The 17,554-nt window shown below is 48.5% G+C and overlaps 1 protein-coding gene across 4 annotated transcripts in view; it reads left to right on the top strand.

The window, feature by feature from the left end:
* The window catches only part of LPIN1 (lipin 1), a 66,464-nt gene continuing 48,910 nt past the window's right edge, over nucleotides 1-17,554 (top strand). For 2 of the 4 annotated variants that reach the window (XM_045549055.1, XM_045549058.1), the window contains exons 1-4: nucleotides 7,285-7,374; nucleotides 14,439-14,524; nucleotides 15,881-16,081; nucleotides 17,320-17,415. In XM_045549055.1, the coding sequence (XP_045405011.1) occupies nucleotides 15,890-16,081; nucleotides 17,320-17,415 (288 nt within the window). In that variant the 5' untranslated portion in view covers nucleotides 7,285-7,374; nucleotides 14,439-14,524; nucleotides 15,881-15,889. Of the gene's footprint in view, nucleotides 58-1,770; nucleotides 1,840-7,284; nucleotides 7,375-14,438; nucleotides 14,525-15,880; nucleotides 16,082-17,319; nucleotides 17,416-17,554 lie in introns of those variants that run through there. The other 2 variants (XM_045549056.1, XM_045549057.1) reach the window with 2 other exon arrangements.

A 17,554-nucleotide genomic window follows, 5' to 3' on the forward strand; every position in this document is an offset into this window, starting at 1 on the left:
CCGCGGGCGGCGGGCTAGGTGTTTGCATACAAAGGCGGCCACGCGCGGCGCCGCACGGTGAGTAGCCGCCGCCCGCCCGCACCCGGCGCGCGGAGCCTGAGTCGCCGCCGAGCGCGGGCCGCAGCCTCCACGGGCGGGCAGGGCGCTGGGGCGCGTGGCGAGGCCGGGCTTGGCCGGGGGCCGCGGTCCGACGGCCGCACCGGGGGCCCGCCGCCTTTTGCGGGGAGGTGGTTCGGGGAGGCAGGCGGAGAAACGGGCCGGGGGCTGGGCGGGCCGCACGAGCATCCCTCGGGGCCTGGCCATGGTTGCGCGCCCGCAGGCTCGGTGTGGGCCGGGCCAGGCCGACCTTGCGCTGCGTCGGGGGGCCGCGGGGCCGGGGGGCCGGGAGTCAGGCCTCGGAGCCCCTAGGATGGCGGGGACGAGCCCCAGCCGGGAGAGGTGGGTGGGTTCTAGCTGTGCGGCCGTCAGCCTCTGCTGTGCGCCTAGGACAGGGCTGGAAATCTTGCCCCGGGGCGGGGGTGGGGAGGGTTAGGATTCCAGCTTCGTAGTTGAGGAAACCGAGGCTCAGGGAGGTCGAGCCACCTGCCCAAGGTCACACAGCTGCTGGGCGGCAGGGCAGGCCGAGCCCAGGTTGGAATCCTGTTCTCACATTACAAACCATCTCAGCTGGGCCTCTGCACCTCTCCTGCAGCCCAGTGGTGCTAGGCCTAGTCAGTTCCACCAGCTGCTCTTGCGAATAATTTTATTATGGGGAAGGCCGGGAAAATACAGGCTGAAAAGTCATGTTTTGGAAGTAACTTTAAGTGCCATGGAGCTAGAATAGGTAACTGATAATTTGTGTGGTCAGTAGTTTCTGGAGAAAGCAGATGTCAACCCTGTTTTTGACCAGCAAGCAGGAAACTTGAACTAAAACAACTGGCAGGCAGTTAATTTGGAGAGGTTTTCAAATGCAATAGTTCCCCACGTGACAGATTAATAGAAGTGTTTTGGGAAGATGAGCTTCTAATAATTTTTTAATGGAGAGGGTGGTTCCGTGGTATGGCGGTGGTGTGAATTTAACTGTGCATGCTTTGGTCCATAATTTGGGTTTGATGAATGTAAGTAAGCAGTTGAAGAATGTATGTAATTGAGAAATAGGTACCTCCACACAGGAGCACTCCCCTCCTAGAAACGTTGAGAGATCTGAGTTTGATTTGTGGTTCTGTTTTCTGACATTTGTTTTATCACACGTTTTTGTGTATGGGTGTGTGCTTTAGACTTTTATCTCTCTTTGTATGTGGGACCACGTGGTGTTAGGGAGCCAGGCCTGGGCTCACGGGTGGGGAGGCTGGGCTCTCATCCGGTGCTGCCTGAGCCGCGGTGGGGCCCTGTGCAGGTTCTTTCACCCTGGGTTATCAGCAGTCTGCTCACTTTAGAAAAGAGCAGGGCTGCAGGGGGTGAACCTGCCCAGTCCTGTTGCATAGGGGAGCACCTGGGGGTTCAGGTGAGAGACGGCGGGGATCCCTGGTTATGGGGGAGACCTTGGAAGTGGCTGAGGAGTCTGCCCTGAATAGGGTGGGGATGGACAGCCTGGCCTGGCCAGAGGAAAGGGGAGGGCAATGAGGTGGAAAGAGACTTCGGAAGGTCCCGATGCCACCATGGCCTGAGAGGCGCTGAGGCCAGCGCAGAGCGCTTGGGCTCTGTGGTTATACTGACCACTTGCCGCTGTATAACTTGGGCCAAAGTCTGCAACTAGTTTCACTTTCCTCATCTATAAAATGAAGAGATAATTATACCCATTCACAGGATTGCTGTAGAAATTAACTGAGATATACAAGAGCACCTGGAACATCATATGGGGTCAGTGAATGATCATGATGGTTATTATTTTAAGGGAGAACCACAGAGTGCCAGGGAGGGGGGCTGCGTGTGGGGTTGGGACAGTCCTGGCTGACTCTGGCCTCTGGTCCGGAAGTCATCAGTGTGGGCACCCCATTCCCCTTCCTGCCACCCCTCTCTGACTGTGAGTGGCCTTTCCTGGACCTTCGGGGTTTGAGGTCTAAAGGGTATCTAAGTGAGATGAATTGATCCGGCAAGCATGCAGATGGGGATGGTTGAGGGGCACAGGTGACTTGTTCAAGAAGGCCCGTGGGGTGGGTTTGCGCCAATGGTGGCAGCTTTTGGAGCGTTTTGAGAGACACCCAGAAGTGGTGATCCAGCCAGGACACTGAGGATGGTGGTTTGCCCTGTTTGCACTTGGACTTCCTCAGTGGTAATCCGGGCGTGGGAACTTGGAGGTGTTGAGAGGTACTGACAGGAAGACCCTGGAACCTCCTGCTGCCAGTGTTGGAGCTGTTCCCCGGAAGGGCAAAGTCAGGATGTTTACACTGATTGAACCCTGGTCCAGTGGATTATAGAGTAAGCCCACTCACTTAAAATCAGAATGCGGTTGTGGGAAAAACAGAAGTCAGACAAATCCCAAACAAGCCCTTCAATGATTTTACAGGTTCTTAGTTTATAAAAGGGCCCAAGTGCCTACTGGTTGGCGGTGCCTGAAATGTTCACTTTCTAAGCTGGGTCTGGAGAGTGAGAGTGAAGGCCCACGCACGCCTGCTTTTGTGGCTGGAGCAGTGCCCTGCTCCTTCATCAGAGGATGCACCGGGGCCCGGTAGGGAGTCTCTGCCCCCAGGAGGCCACACTTGGCCCTGGGGTTGCTGGGGTCTAGAGCACATGCTCCTCCTTCCTGTGGCCTCCTTTCCTCTTCCTCTTTCCTGCTTCCCCACCTTGTATTCAACAGACAGGGCCTGAGCAGCAGCTGGGGCTAGGTTGGAGCATGGTGCAGACTGGAATATTTTGAGGAATGGGTTGAATTTCTGCCCACAGAAAGCTTTGGGGCCAGGTCTAGGCCAGCGTCTTTCACAGTGGGGCTTGTGACCCACAGGAGACAAAGTCACCGCAGGGTGCCTGGCCACATGCAGTCCTGCTGGCTGAGGGGTGTGTCAGGGCAGGTGGTGCTGTGTCCACTCCCAGCTGAGAGGCACCAACAGCTTTTACACTCCAGTGCTTGTGGCTATACTTCTGGATGGATCTCTCAGCCCACCAACCACATTTTGTGATTCTTGCAGCAACTCAGAATTTTCGACTATTGCTGAATGTTGGGACTTTCCAGAAAAGAAGCTACAGGCCATTAGAACAGATGCTTCGCTGTGTGTGGGCTGCCTGTTTGCTCTTGAGTGTGAGGTAATTAGCTCTGGTTCACGAGGCTGACCACAGACCCGACACACACCTACACACCCACACACCTGTTTGCCACCGACAGCGCTTGTGTCCCTGGGCCTTGTTGCCTGGGAGCCTTTGCCGGCCCTTTTCCTCCTGTCTCCCCGTACACATGAGCGCTCTCTTCTCAGTGAAGTCTTCCTCTGCATTCAAGGATCTTACTGGGCTGTAGGTCTTTGGTTTACAAAAGACAGGAGATGAGCAGTGAGGACTGTAGGGTAACAGGGCACCGCAGCCCAACAGGGCACACGCCCAGAGAGCTGTTTTGGCAAAAGAATGTCCTGCCCGTGGACTCTGCCGTCTGAGAATGCTACCCAATCTTGGGGTGGCTCATATTTTGGGCAAATGAAAATGTATTACGTCCCTAGTGGAATGTAAACACAGCCTTCTAGTATTTCTGTATTAATTTTAACCAATAATATTCTTTGCCTCTGTTCAATTTAACAGGTGATAACATACAAATCACTCTGAACAGATTGCATTCAAAGTCCGGTTTTGTCTGGAGCCACAGGTTTAGCACCTGGTTTCATCTGGTGCATGCACATTGAAAAGGACTTTACACATACTACCTCACAACAGTCCTGTGGGTGACGTCATCCCATTTTATGGATGCGAAACTGAAATGCAGAGAGATTAGTAACCTGCCCATGGTCACGGGGTTGGTGAGAGGTAGGGCTGGGATTTGACTGTCCCCAGAGCCTGTGCTCTTACCTGCTGAGCTGTACCGTCTCCTAACAGGCAGCACTCTCGAGCATCCAAGCATCCAGCGGCTCGTGTTTGGCCCTCTGCTAATTGCTGGGGCTGGGGTGGGGGTGGGAGGTCACAGAGAAGTAAAAGTCACCAGAGCAGAGCATTCTTTTTGACCAAGACACAGGTGTGGACAGAGGGCTCTTGTAGGTGTGCAGAGAGTGCATGCCATTGGGTCTTCTAAGGAAAAAAAGTCTAGTCCTCAATGAACGAGCTAAGTAATTAAAGAGCCACAGGATTGGAGCCTAAGCCTTGGGCTGTTTTGCTGAGCACAGTGGTCTCTCTGTATTTTAGACGTCTGTACCCACTGCTGTCCAGGCCGTTTGTGTTTCTTGGCAGGAACCTGAGAACACTCATCACCTGGGATTATAATATCTGAGCATTGCAAAATCCCAACACTCAAGGAGTTGAGCGGTCACCCATCTGACCTTCCAGCCAAAGCAGGAGTCTCCCCAGCACCCTCTTTTGTCTTAGTCATCAGGAGACCCTGAGACTGAGCGCATCAGAGTTTTCTGTCCCTCACTCCTAGTTCTTTGAGGTTATTACAAATTGATGTTAAAGTCATACACGCACACATGATAAACAAAAGCTTGAAACCAACACTATGGGAAGTATTGATGATGAAAGGTAAAGGTTTCTTTCTCTCTTTCACAAAGCCTGGTCCTCAGGGCTGAGCCCTGTGAACTTTGGTGTATAGCTCATTCCAGATTTTTTTGGTGCATATCAAAAAATACATAAATGTAATTATTACAAAATGAATTCATAGGCTGGGTGTGGTAGCTCACGCCTACAATTGCAGCACTTTGGGAGGCCGAGGCAGGAGGATCACTTGAGGCCAGGAGTGTGAGACCGACCTGAGCAACATAGTGAGACCCTGTGTCTAAAAAAAAAAAAAAAAAAATTAGGCAGGTGTCGTGGTGCACACTGTAGTCCCAGCTAGTTGGGAAGCTGAGGCAGGCAGGAGCATGGTTTGAGCCCAGGAGTTTGAGGTTACAGTGAGCTATGATCATGCTACTGTACTCCAGCCTGGATAGACAGAGTGGGACCCTGTCAAAAATAGAAATAGAAATGAAAAAATTAAAAAAAAAAAAACAGTAAAAATAGTTCAGATTATATTTTTGTGTCTTTTTTCATTCAATATATTCATTTTTATGTTAATATTTGTGTGAGTACCTCTCCCTCTCTCCATTTTATTAACAGCCTCATAATATTCCATTACATGATGTGGGTAGTCCATAATTTATTAAACCAGAGTTGTGTAGATATTCAAGTTGTTTCTGATTTTTGTCTATTACAATCACTGCTTCAATTACTGTCTTTGTACATGGATCTTACTGTATTCGTAGGATCAGCTCCCAGCAGTAGAGTTGCTGGGGTTTGCTAACTTGTGCCCAGAGGATAGACACTGCCATGATGCTTACCCCAGCTTGTGATGGACCGGTGGGGAGGGATGAGTGTCTTTTTCCCACTGTCACCAACCCTGGGGTTTTTACCAAATACTCTGATTTTGGACCATCTGAAAGGCCTCCTTTGACTTGAATATTTTTAATTATGAATGGGGTTGAATATCTTCTCTTGCATCATTGGCCAAATGCATTTCTTTCTTTGTGAACTCTCTATATGTTTTGCCAATTTTTTTCTGTTGGGTTGGTCTGAGGCAATTTTAAACTTGACCTTTATCTTCTAGAGGTAGATGATGTTGGCAAAATGTATGAGGTTAGGAAAGCTGTGGCAGGGGTTTTGAATTTTGGCAGTTCCAAGAAAGCAGTATTTCTTGGGAATTTGTGAAAGTTTTGGGCTAAATGCAGAAGTTCTAATGTAACAACTAGGCACAAAATCATGAGACCTCCATCCCTTCACCTTGACAGAGCATTAGCTGTGCTGCCCTTGTTGGAACCACACGAGGGTGGGGTAATAAATGCTTGTGAGTATCTGCCGTGTGCTGCAGTTGTACAGACTAGCTTAATTCTGGGTGCTTCCCTCCTGGGAGGGAGGCCTTGGAGGAGGAGAAATCTTCCCACGCCACCCCACAAGCTCCCTACAGGAGCTCGATATTTGTCTCACCTGCTTAACGCAGCCAGGACTTTGGTGGCTTTGGTGGCTTTGGTGGCGGGGCCCTAGTGCTGGCTGTTTTTGGTGCTTCATCACTTTTGTCAGGAATTGTTCTGATGTGCAGGCTTTTTAAAGCACCTCTTAGCTTCTCTAGTGAATTTTCATATTTTGGGTAGGAGTGTCTCCTAAAGAACCTGACATGGCCATAGCCCCTGAATTCCCAAGGGTGTCGACGATCTTCCGTTTAAGAAGCTCCTCACGGTGCTCTGTTGAGAACAGTTTAACTGCAGGGGCTGCCACCAGTGTGACAGGTACAGCGGAGTGAGGGCTGCCGCCCAGGTGGCTTGACTGACAGTCTGCGCTCTTCTCCCTGCATCACGCTGCGTCTGAGCCAGACGTCCTCTTTTGTCTTTTTATAGGTAATTTATCACCCCTGCCAATGGCGATAATATCAATCCACAGTGTTCTGAAAACAGACCTCCTCTTTGCCTTTAATATAAATTACAGGAGGAAGTTACACTTTTTATAAATCAATTTGATTTTCATGCAAGTCTTATTGGTCATTATACCATTTTCAGGATTTCTTAGAAGTTGCTTTTTTTAATGCTTTGGATGAAGACTGACGTTTTTCTTGTAAACTGCTGAGGTGCATGTGATCTTGGGGAGCACCAGCAGCACGCCGCGGAGACACGGACCGGAGAGTGCTGAGAGGAAGGTGGTGAGGGGGAGGCCCTGACACAGTCCCTGTACGGCCCGACTGGGGAGCTGACTGCACCTTCCCTACAGGAAAGGTGCCAAGGGCCGCTGGGTGGCTGTCCTCACGTGGTGGTGGCCCCGAGAGCAGTAGCCGGCTCTGTGTGCGGTGCTGTTATCCTGCTGCTGCTAACAGGGACACAAACGGGGAGGCCCATCCCAGACTGATGTTGGGTTGGCTTTGAATCAGTAAACCCCCCAGATATGCCTTAAAGCTGACACAGGAAAGTGACTCCCCATGCTGGGAGCCACTTGAAGTCCAAGTGGGTCCTTGGCTTCCCTCAAGAGAGAATTCAGGAGGGAGCCGACGGTATGAAGTGAAAACAAGATTTGTTCAGAAAGCATAGACAGTCTACCCCACAGACAGAGCAGAGGCAGGTTCTCCCTGCAGAAGAGAACCGGCGCCCGTGCCTTGTGTGGCCTTTCTATTTAAGCAATGGCTTAATTATAGGCTAAATAAGGGGAGGGGTAGTTATGGAAGGGGATTCATAGAATATTTATGAATGTTTCACCATCTTGGTGCTAACCCGTTGGAACTTGCTCTGCCTCCATCCTGTTTTGATCAAGGTAAGTTGAAACTTTGTCTTGAGACTTCCCAACCCAGGCAATGCTGCAGCAATGCCCAAGGTCGTTCCTGCCAGTTCCGTGTCTCAGTCGCCCCCTCAGAGATAACACTCCTCCTTAATCTTAAGGGGTCGTAGAAGGACGAAGGTTTGTCTTCTGTTGCTTCTTTCTGTTGATCTTTCGGGCGTAGGCCCTGCCTAGCATTGGAGGAGTAAGAATCTCCGGAAACCTGGTCTAAGGGGCCCAGTGGCAGGATGCTTCCACGTCCTGGATCAGCTGGTGGGGTGGGTTGGAAGCCTTGTATTAGCATCATCGTGAATTACAATTAATGTAACCTGGAAGATACAAATTTTACCGGAGGGTTAAACAAACATGGTCCAAAGATTGAAAGAAGAAGGATAGCTAATAAGGGCCCCAAGAAGGGAAGGAACCAAATGATACTGGGCAAATGTCCCTTAATACCGTGGTCCCCAAGCCCTGGGCCTTGTCCTGTTCGGAACTGGCTGCGCATCACCACCTGAGCTTCCTCCATCCCCCCATGGAAAAATTGTCTTTCATAACACTTAGGAACCAGGGCTGTACAGCAGGAGGTGAGCCGCGGGCGAGCAAGCAAAGCTTCTTCTGTATTTAGTATTTACAGCCACTCCCCATGGCTGGCATCACCACCTGAGCTCCGTCCCGGCCCCAGTCTGTGGAAAAATTGTCTCCCATGAAACCGGTCCCTGGTGCCAAAAAGGTTGAGGACCGCTGCCTAGATAGAATCCCGGATGGTCTGGGCAGTGGGGTTATTGACGTTATGTAGCCATGTAGCTTGTTGAAGGAAAATGTCCTTTGTCCTGCCTCCCCTGTATTATTAACGTAGATGCAACAAGACGTGTTTGCAACAGCACTTACCATTCCCTGTTCAGCCAAAATGCAACATGCTCATTTTCCTATATCCAAGATGGACAGAAAAGGTCTTTTCCTGGGGGAGGAGGGAGTATGATGTAAACATGGTGAACAACTAAGGCAAAATGCAGGTTTCGTTAATGACTATGCAAGTGACTTGATTTCAGTCATGAGGAAGCAAGCAAGTGTAGGTTATTGGGAAAATGCTAACGATGATTAAGAAGAGCAAGCACATTCTTATCAGCCATTTGAATGAAGGTGTCACTTAGCTGTCTTGCGGGCTGTGGGAGGGAGCCTTGCGAAAGGTACCTCAGGTCCTCTGTGGGCTCGCAGGAGTGTGTCGACTCCCCTGTGCCAACCTCTGGGGGCTCGTGAGAAACAGGCCTAATCCTAGACAAATGTTCCCAACTAGTTCTGATAATGACAGGAAAAAGAAGTTTATAGGTAGCTAAACATTTAAGTTATCTAGTTGTAAATTTATATTAATTTAGATGGAAGCGAAATTATTATATGAGTCTTAATATCTCTGAATACAGGCCTTGGTTTCCAGAAAGCAGTTTATTTTGATTGTTGTCTTTTCCTGGGTCTGAAAACAGGACTTCAGTTAACCTGAGTTGGTGTTAAGATACCTGTGAGTCAAGGTCCTGTAACTTAATAGCACAAGGGTTAGTTAACAATATTTGATACCGACGTTCATCAAAGATGTCTCGTTTCTCAGATTCCCAGTCAACAAGGCAATAGTGGCCAAACCTTGCAAAATCCAGGTTGGAGCAGCTTCGAAAACACAAAGGCTAGAGGAGGAAGAGAACACAGAAAACAAATGTTGCAACACATGAAGTACAGAAGGGCTTCAGTTTGAGAATAAATGTAACATAATCTGACTTGAAGAAACTGCTTAGGGTTTGGGCAAAGGGAAAAAAAAGGTAACAGCAAGAGTAGCAGCCTGAATGCCAGCAAGAAGAGACCTCGGGCAGGATAGATTTTCGTGTTCTCAAGCAGCCTAGACACATTATAAATCCAGCTCACTTAAGATGCCAAAGATAAGGCTGGGGTTTGAGTCTTGCAAGTAAACAACCTAAGGAGCAACAGGCAGCCAACTGCTGGGACAATGATGGGTCTCAGTATTAGGGCAAGCAAAGACAGGTTGTCAGAAGTAAGCGTAAATAAGGTGATAAAAAAGAACACTGGCAGAGGGCACAAGATGATTTGGTTTACAGAAAAAGAAAGCAAATGCAAGAATACCTAAATGTCCCCAAGGGCCCTATTTTAGCCCTTTAACTTGGGAAAGACCTGATTATACCCAAGGGGTCTATTTCATCCCTTGAACATGGGGAAATAGCCAGTTGTTCCCAAGGAGCCTATTTCAGTCCTTTAACTTGGGGTCACCAAAAAGAGAATCCCTTCCCAATTGCTAAAAACCCTAGGGCACCTGGGGGGAAGCATGTGGCCTATTTCAGCCAAAGCGTGTCCCCAAGGGGCCTTTTTCAGCCCATTAACTTGGGGTCACTGAAACAACCTGGCTCTGGTGTCCCCAGAGTCACCAGAATCAGGGACCTCTATATAACAAAAAAGAATTTCAAAATAAACAGGAAAAAACCCTGCTTTATAAAGAATAGAAACAATTGCGCAAATTGCTAAAGCAGAAAATATAAATGCAGATGCAGAAAAGATCAAAGAAGAAAGGCAAAAGGAGACAGTTGAACTCCTGCTTGGTGTAGGAACAAGTCCCCACCAGCTCCCAAGGCCAGAGTCACCCAGTGTCCGTCAACTGCTTGACTCTGCACGACATGGAGATTAAACTCCTGCCACCCCGTTACTGGGGGGAGCCACAGTTAGACGGGTGAACTGAGTTTATGTCCTTTAAATTCAGAAAGAAAGTCTTGAGAGCAGAGTCGGAGAGATGAAATAAACGGAAAATCAAAAAGAAACTAAACTAGACAAAGGGAGACTTACCCGTCCTCCTGCCTACCCCTACTCCTGTCCTCGTTTTGCCAAAATGGTCACCAAAAGTAAGTAAACCTCACTCGAGCCCTAGTCCTTCGCTCCAGGGCATCTATCAAGAAGCAGCTTTGATTCTGTATCTTCTGTTCCCGTTGCACCAGTGGAAAAGGGTTCTAAACCAAGAAAGCACTTTGGCTTTTGGAAATCAGTCACCAAATAGATCCAATGCAATTAAATCATTCCTGAAGTACGTAGCATTATAGGTAAATATATAAGATCAGATTCCTGGCAAATGTCGCAGAAGGTAGTCAAGGAAGACATGGGAAGTTGGTAAAGAAAACGTGGCCGTAGAGGACTGTGGACATTTCCCGGGCCCCTGTGATGGGCCAGGCACCACGTCAGAAATGAGCAAACCCTCCTCCCTGTCCTCAAGGAGAGCCAGCCGAGCTCAGTGGACAGATGTCTGTTCAGCCACTTGACGAATGATAGCCAATATCTATGGGAGGCAAGGCGATGCCTTTGACCAGGCTGGAGGGCTGAGGAGTTCAGTTTGAAAGATGATGACCGTGTCAGTGAATGAGGCACACCCGGGACATCTGGGGGAGGAAATTGAGGAGGCAGTTGGAAATAACAGATTGAGAAGTAATTGAGGAACTGTTGTGGGACGCTTAATTCTTAAAGAGAAGAAAGGATAGTAGGAAGACAGGTGGTACAGTTGAGAAAGATTTCACAGACATGGGGATGGGAAGAGTGTTTTTTGGGACAGTTTTGCATTCGTTTGCTCTGCCAGTCTTGCATGTAGTTAGATGTTGCCTGCCATGTATCATTTCATTTGCAAGGAGCAAACCCACGGTATTAAAATGGAGAAACTGTTATTAGTATTTCCTAGATAATGTGTTTTAGCTAATCTTCTAGTGGAGAGAACTAGAAAGAAAATTAAAATCACTTTTATTCACTTGCATAATAAATGAGCAGAACAACGGATTCCTGAATTGTCCACTACGGAGTTTAGCCTGAAATAATTCACATCCACATACGTATATTTAATAATTGATGCTAGTCAAGTTGAAGCTATTTATTATTAATGTAATTAGAATTCCAAGTGGAATATACTTTTGGATTTTTGTGTTGTTCCACCACTTTGGGTCTAATATAAGCACTGTAGTAGTTTCTCGCCTAGGGAAGAATATTTGGAAAGATGGTATTCCAGTGGAATGTAATAACCTGAGGAAATCTGTGTTATTTTACAAGGTCAAGTTAGAAGTTGCCACATTAAAAAAAAATTTTTTTTTACGTGTTTCTTAACCTCAGAGTTTCTCTGAAAATCCACAGCATAATTTAAGTTTGGCCAAAGGTTTTTGTGAGATTTGGCTGGGTTCTCCTTCAAAAACTTTTGAACTAGGGTTTGTGGAATCCTGGTTCAGGTGGTACATAAAACCCTGTCAGGTGAAGCAGCTATTTCTTGCCAGATTTTGAGATCGAAATCAATGGGTTTAAAAGTAATTTGGTATGGGGCGAATCAGTTGCAGGTGGCTTTAAAGCTGTTCAGCTGGAAATTTGAGCATCCTGTTTTCTTCTCTATAGGTTTTACTTATCTTTTTTGTTCTTGAGGTAATTAAGATACTTTTTTCTTTTAAAACCCAATTCCCCTCACTGCCTGATCACGTCTTAGCATACACCAGGAAGCTGAAGACAAAGACAGTGAGGAGATCAACATGTATGGGGAGGTGAGCTGAGCAGCTGGTTTTTGTCTGGTGTCTTACCTTCCGGTAAATCACATTAGCTTCTTCCTTGAGCCTTTTACTTCAGAAGTAACTGAAGAAAGTGAAATTTGGGAGTTTACAGCCAGCTGGTTTAATGTTGTGTTCTTTAAGTATTTGCTCCGCATTTATTCCGAAGAGAGCTTGGAGGAGAGGCAGAGAAAGAAGAGCTCCCCCTTCCCCCCCAACTTGCCGCGGTGCCCCTTGGCCTGCAGGTGCCTGGGGTGACCAGGCCCACCCCGGGCCTTAAAGGACACTGTCTTTCATGTTCCTCCTGGGGGAGACATTGTCCCCTCCACCCCAAGCTCTCTTGCAAAGGAATTTTTTAACCAGATAATATCCATCTTTCTGAAATTAGTTCTGGTTAATATAGTATTCCCCCTCCCACTTGTTATAAACATTTTAACTGTGGTAAAATACACATAACATAAAATTTACCACTTTAATCATTTTTAAGTGGCATCAAGTAATTCACATTGCTGTGCAGCTATCACCACTGTCTGCCTCCGGAAAGAACTCTTTTCGTCCTGCAGAACGGAAACCCTGTACGCATTAAACACTGACTCCCCATTTCTCACTTCTCCCAGCTCCTGGTCTTCACTCTTCTCTGTTTCTATGAGTTTGTCTACACTAGGTAGCTCATGTAAGTAGAATCGTACAGCATTTCATCCACGTAGTAGCATGTGCCAGAATGTCCTTCCTTTCGGAGACTGGGTAGTATTTGGCTGTGTGGGTAGACTGCGTGGTGCTTTTCCATTCAGCTGTGCGTGGACACCTGGGATGGGCCGCTTCCTCCTCTTGGCTGTTGTCAATAATGCTGCCATGAACACGGTTGTGCAAATATCTTTTCGAGACCCAGCTTTCTCTTCTTTTAGATATATACCCAAGAGTGGAATTGCTAGATCACATTGTAATTCCTTTTTTAGTTTTTTGGGGAATTGCCAGACTGTTTTCCGAAGTGGCTGCACCATTTCACATTCCCACCAACAGTGCACAAGGGCTCCAGTTTCTCTGCGTCCTCGCCTACACTTATTATTTTCTGTTTTTTCTACCATAGCCATCCTAACGGGTGTGAGGTGGTAGCATTCTCCCTTTTTAAAAATTTTCAGTGCTCAGTTGTCAGGGTGGCCCCAGGGTACAGATGTTGAGGACAGTTCCTGGGAGCACATTGCTAGTGGGGCCCAGGACCTTATTATTTGTTAAGAATTATTGAGAAGATTTCCTGCTTTCAAATAGTGATATTTTCAGATTTGCAAAGAAGTCACTCGTTAAAGCGGGATAGCTCACGATATCCAGGCACCACTCACCTAAGCTAAAGACATAGCTGGAGGTATCAGGGCACCTTCCGATCACGTGTGGTAGGAGAACACACCACGCTGGGAAGATCACACAGGACGTCTGAGTCTTGGCTCTGTCTGCTGAAATCACGTCCCATATCTGGGCTTCTTTAAAATGAGGTTGTTGAAACAACTCACTCAGGATCCTTCCAGCTTAAAAATTCGTGGATTCTGTGCAATGACCTTGACTTTGCTCCCTGAAAAGGGGGAGGGATACTTTGTTGTTGATGACAAGAGAGCAGGACAACAGTCAGTTTCAATTAATGGAGACGTCGCTAAGGACTAAGGAGTGCAGCCTTTGTCTCAGGGCAGTCATCTAGGCTGCTGTGCTCGTTTTGCAGAGGAGAGGCTAGGAGGCAGGGAAGTGGTAACACCGTCCAGTTAGGAGCTTTCTTTCATGTGAGTAAAAAATGTCAACAGCAGTTCTCTGCTGCACTGGCCTGGGTTCAGGGTGGTCTCCTCATTCAGTGACAAGTACAGCTCGTATAGGAGAGTGGTTAAGTTACAGGAAGCCATGGGGGATGGGAGAGGCGGCTTGAGAAAACCAAACTAGAGGTCACTTCAAAATTTAAAGGCCCAGTGGTGGCGCGACTCACCAGCCCGTGATCTGGGCATTTGCTTCACTGCAGTTTTCTTGTCTGAAAGGCTGTGTTTACCTCCAGGGCTGTTGGAGAGTCAACATGAGATGATGATGTATATGAAGGAAATTGTACAAAGGTGCTATTAATACTGCTTGCACGGAGCAGTAGGATTAGGGGTTTACCTCTCTGGACAAACATGTATGTTAAAACATCTAAATTTATCATTGAGGGTGATGACGTCTTATATAAAATGATTCACTGTGAGAAGTATCAGGGTTACAGAGAATCATTTTTTTTTGTATCATACATCTTTTCAAGAACCACCCCACCCCACCTTTTTGGCATGAAGTTAGTTAAAGAGCAGGAAAGTTCCCAGAACAACCAGTGTACACAGCAGGTTTGTCAACCACAGGTGCACAGGGGCTGAGGCGGTTCCCGGAATCACTGCACGTGACTCTGTGGGGTAGTTGCCTTGAAGGATCAGGGCAGTGTGAACCAAGAGACAGGGTGAAGTCTTGGGAGCAACTGGAAGTTACATTGTGCAAATCCTTCATGTTCAGGTGGGATTTGCAACCACGTGGCTTCACGAGGCCACCGAAGCATTAGGTGAAACAAGAGGCCTGGAGAGGAGAAAGACCACCGAGAGGTACCGTGTCCTTGCAGGGAGGCTAGAGGACAGTTGGTGGCGGGGCCAGCTGAGGCAGAGTGGGGAGGAGTGGAGAGAGGAAGGCCAGAGTGTGTGGCCAGTCCAGGCTGAGGAAATGAATGTTGTGGGCCCGTCTGAGGTGTCTGAGTCAGGATGTGGGCTGGCAGGTCAGGGCACGGTGACAGCATGTGACAGGTGTGGGGATGGGCCAGCAGCAGCACCCCGGTGCTGGCCAGGCAGCCAGAGCTGTGCAGAGGCCAGAGCACAGTGATGGCTCACACTCCTGCTGCTTTGAACCCAAAGTGTCTCTCGGCTTGTCTCCTCCGCTGCTTCTTCTGTCACCACCTCCTTTTGGTGAACATCATTTCTTGTCTGCATTGTCACCAGCAGTGCCCGGTAGCCTTCCTGCCATCAGCTGCGTTTCCTGCCAGTCCTCTGTACGTTTTTACTGTGATGCTTTCTCTACACCATGGATCAAAGTGTCATTTTGTTGTTCCAGAATCCAGTGGTTTCACATAACAGAGCCCGAGTCTCCTGGCGTGGTCTGCCACGCTCCGTCACTCGCGCCTGCGTATTATGTTCTGGGCTCAGCTTCCAGCCTGGTGGTTTTGAGCTTTTGTGCCTTTCACATCCCTTTCACTCCCCTTCGGCTTCCTGGCCACTTACCTGAAAGCGTCCGGTCCTCCTCCAAGCCTGCCTAGGGCCAGCGCCCATATGCTGTGTTCTTCCCTCTCCTTGGTCGGAATTCCCTCAGCCTTTACTTAATAAAACACAGCAAGGCTGATGTGTGTTCTGGCAGAGCAGCCAGAGGGCAGGCAAAGGCCAGGATGGACGTTGTTACCAATAAAGATCATCTTCTCCCTTCTTATGTAAAAATTCATTTTTTCCCCAATACTATGTAGCTACTTTATTTGGCATGGTGAGGGATACTAAGTTGAATGAAATAGTTAGTCTCTTTTCTCAAGAGTCGTAAGAGGTAGTGTGCAAAACTTGCACGTGATGACAGAACAAGGCACAGGTGGCAGCAGTCCTAAGGACGATATGAACAAGGTTTGTGGGACTTCAGAGAAGACAGCCCAGTGACAGCTGAGATTAGATATTGTGGGGTCAGAGCTGTCTGCTGGCCCGTGGGAAGGCAGAGATTGGTGGGCTCACTGATTCAGGTGGAGGGGTGGTGGGTCATGGGGTGGGTATTGTGGAGTGTGTTCCAGAAACAAAATGATCTAGGTGTGAAAGTCGAGTGTGTAATCTACATTTTTGCAATGGTGACGAGTTCATTTTGATTGGTTCTTGATGGCTTTCCCGGAATTGATTGTGTGTGTGTATGTGTGTGTTTTGTTTGTTTCTGTGTTCTAGGCTCAGACCATGAATTACGTGGGGCAGTTGGCCGGCCAGGTGTTTGTGACCGTGAAAGAGCTCTACAAGGGGCTGAATCCCGCCACACTGTCCGGATGCATCGACATCATCGTTGTCCGCCAGCCCAATGGGAATCTCCAGTGCTCCCCCTTTCACGTCCGCTTTGGGAAGATGGGGGTCCTGCGCTCCCGGGAGAAAGTGGTAAGAGCATGGGACCCAGTGACCTGGCACTCTCGCTGTCTCCTTAGAGAAAATCATCCAATTGCTGTGTTGTCACCTGTCTGCTATCTCAGACCCAGATTTTTAGGTCTTCATTGGAAATGGCTGTTCACTGAATTGACAATTACTAATTCAAATTGTTCTAGTTAGTAGGGCCATATAAATTACTCTAAAATGTGGCATACACCAACTGTTTATCAAGCTTGTGTGTTCTGAGGGTCAGGGATTCAGACAGAGCACGGCTGGGATGGCTTGTCTCTGCTCTCTGCTATCTGGAGCCTCAGTGGGAGGACTCAAAGGCGGGGGGGGCTGGAGTCATCGAGTCCCCGCTTTCTCCCATGCCTGGTGGTTGATTCTGGTCCTTGGCCTGGCTCTTTGCCGAGGCTCTTTGCTGCACCATCCAAATGTGGCCTCTCCGTGTGGCCTGGGCTTCCTCACAACATGGCGGTGGTTTCGAGGGTGAGGTTGAGGGCAAGCATCTCTGAGGGGTAGGAGCCAGGTGGACGCTGCATCTTTCTGTGGCCCAGCGTTGTAAACCACATGACATTACTTCTGCTGTGCTTTACTAGTTGGGCAATCGGGAGCCTGCCCGGGTTCAAGGGGAGGGGGAAATAAGCCTTTCTTGATGGAGAGTGACCGGGTTTTGGGAGAACATGTAGGAAAAGAAATCTTGATGTGGCCATTTTTGGAAAAGACAATCTGCCACACAGATTAAAGAAAAAATTCTTAAAAGTAGTTTATACATTTCATGCCCCTACTAATATGGAATTCGGAATGCTGTCTCATGACTGGTCCTTTGAGTTTAGTTCAAGTGGAAGCTCTTTGTTGAGAGTATTTCAAAGATCCCAGCCAATCTCCGGTGAATGTTCCAGGGTGTAATTTCTAAGGACTGGGGCTGGAGAGAGGTTGATTGCAGTTTGAACTCTACCACTAACCAGTTTTTTGACCCTGGGCCGGTCACTCCCCTTGTCTGGCCTCAGCCGCTGAGCTGAAAAAGCAGGCGCTGGGCCAGGTGGTCTCGGAGGGGCCTTCCCGTTCTGGGTTTCGCCCTTCATGCCCAGGGGCCTGCTCTCCCGAGCCCAGAGCTCCCAGGGCTCAGGTGCAGCCGCGGTGGGCTGGAGCTGTGAGCTGGTCTCAGGGTGTATGTGATTCAGGCGTTTCCCGAGGAATTTTCCTGTTTTGGGCAAGGCGGCTCATTCTTAACCATGTTTTCCCTTCAGGTTGACATAGAAATCAATGGGGAATCTGTGGATTTGCACATGAAATTGGGAGATAATGGAGAAGCGTTTTTTGTTCAAGAAACTGATAATGATCAGGTAAGGAGGCTGGGTGGTCAGGGTCAGGGTCAGGGTAACTTCCTGGTTTTGAGCTCTGAGCAATGCTATCTGGGGACACAGCAGAAGTCTGTATGAAGAAGTAATGCTGGCGCCTGGCCGTGTGGACGAATGGCAGCAG

The sequence above is a fragment of the Lemur catta genome, chromosome 4 (genome assembly GCF_020740605.2).
Source record: "Lemur catta isolate mLemCat1 chromosome 4, mLemCat1.pri, whole genome shotgun sequence".
NCBI lineage: Eukaryota > Metazoa > Chordata > Mammalia > Primates > Lemuridae > Lemur > Lemur catta.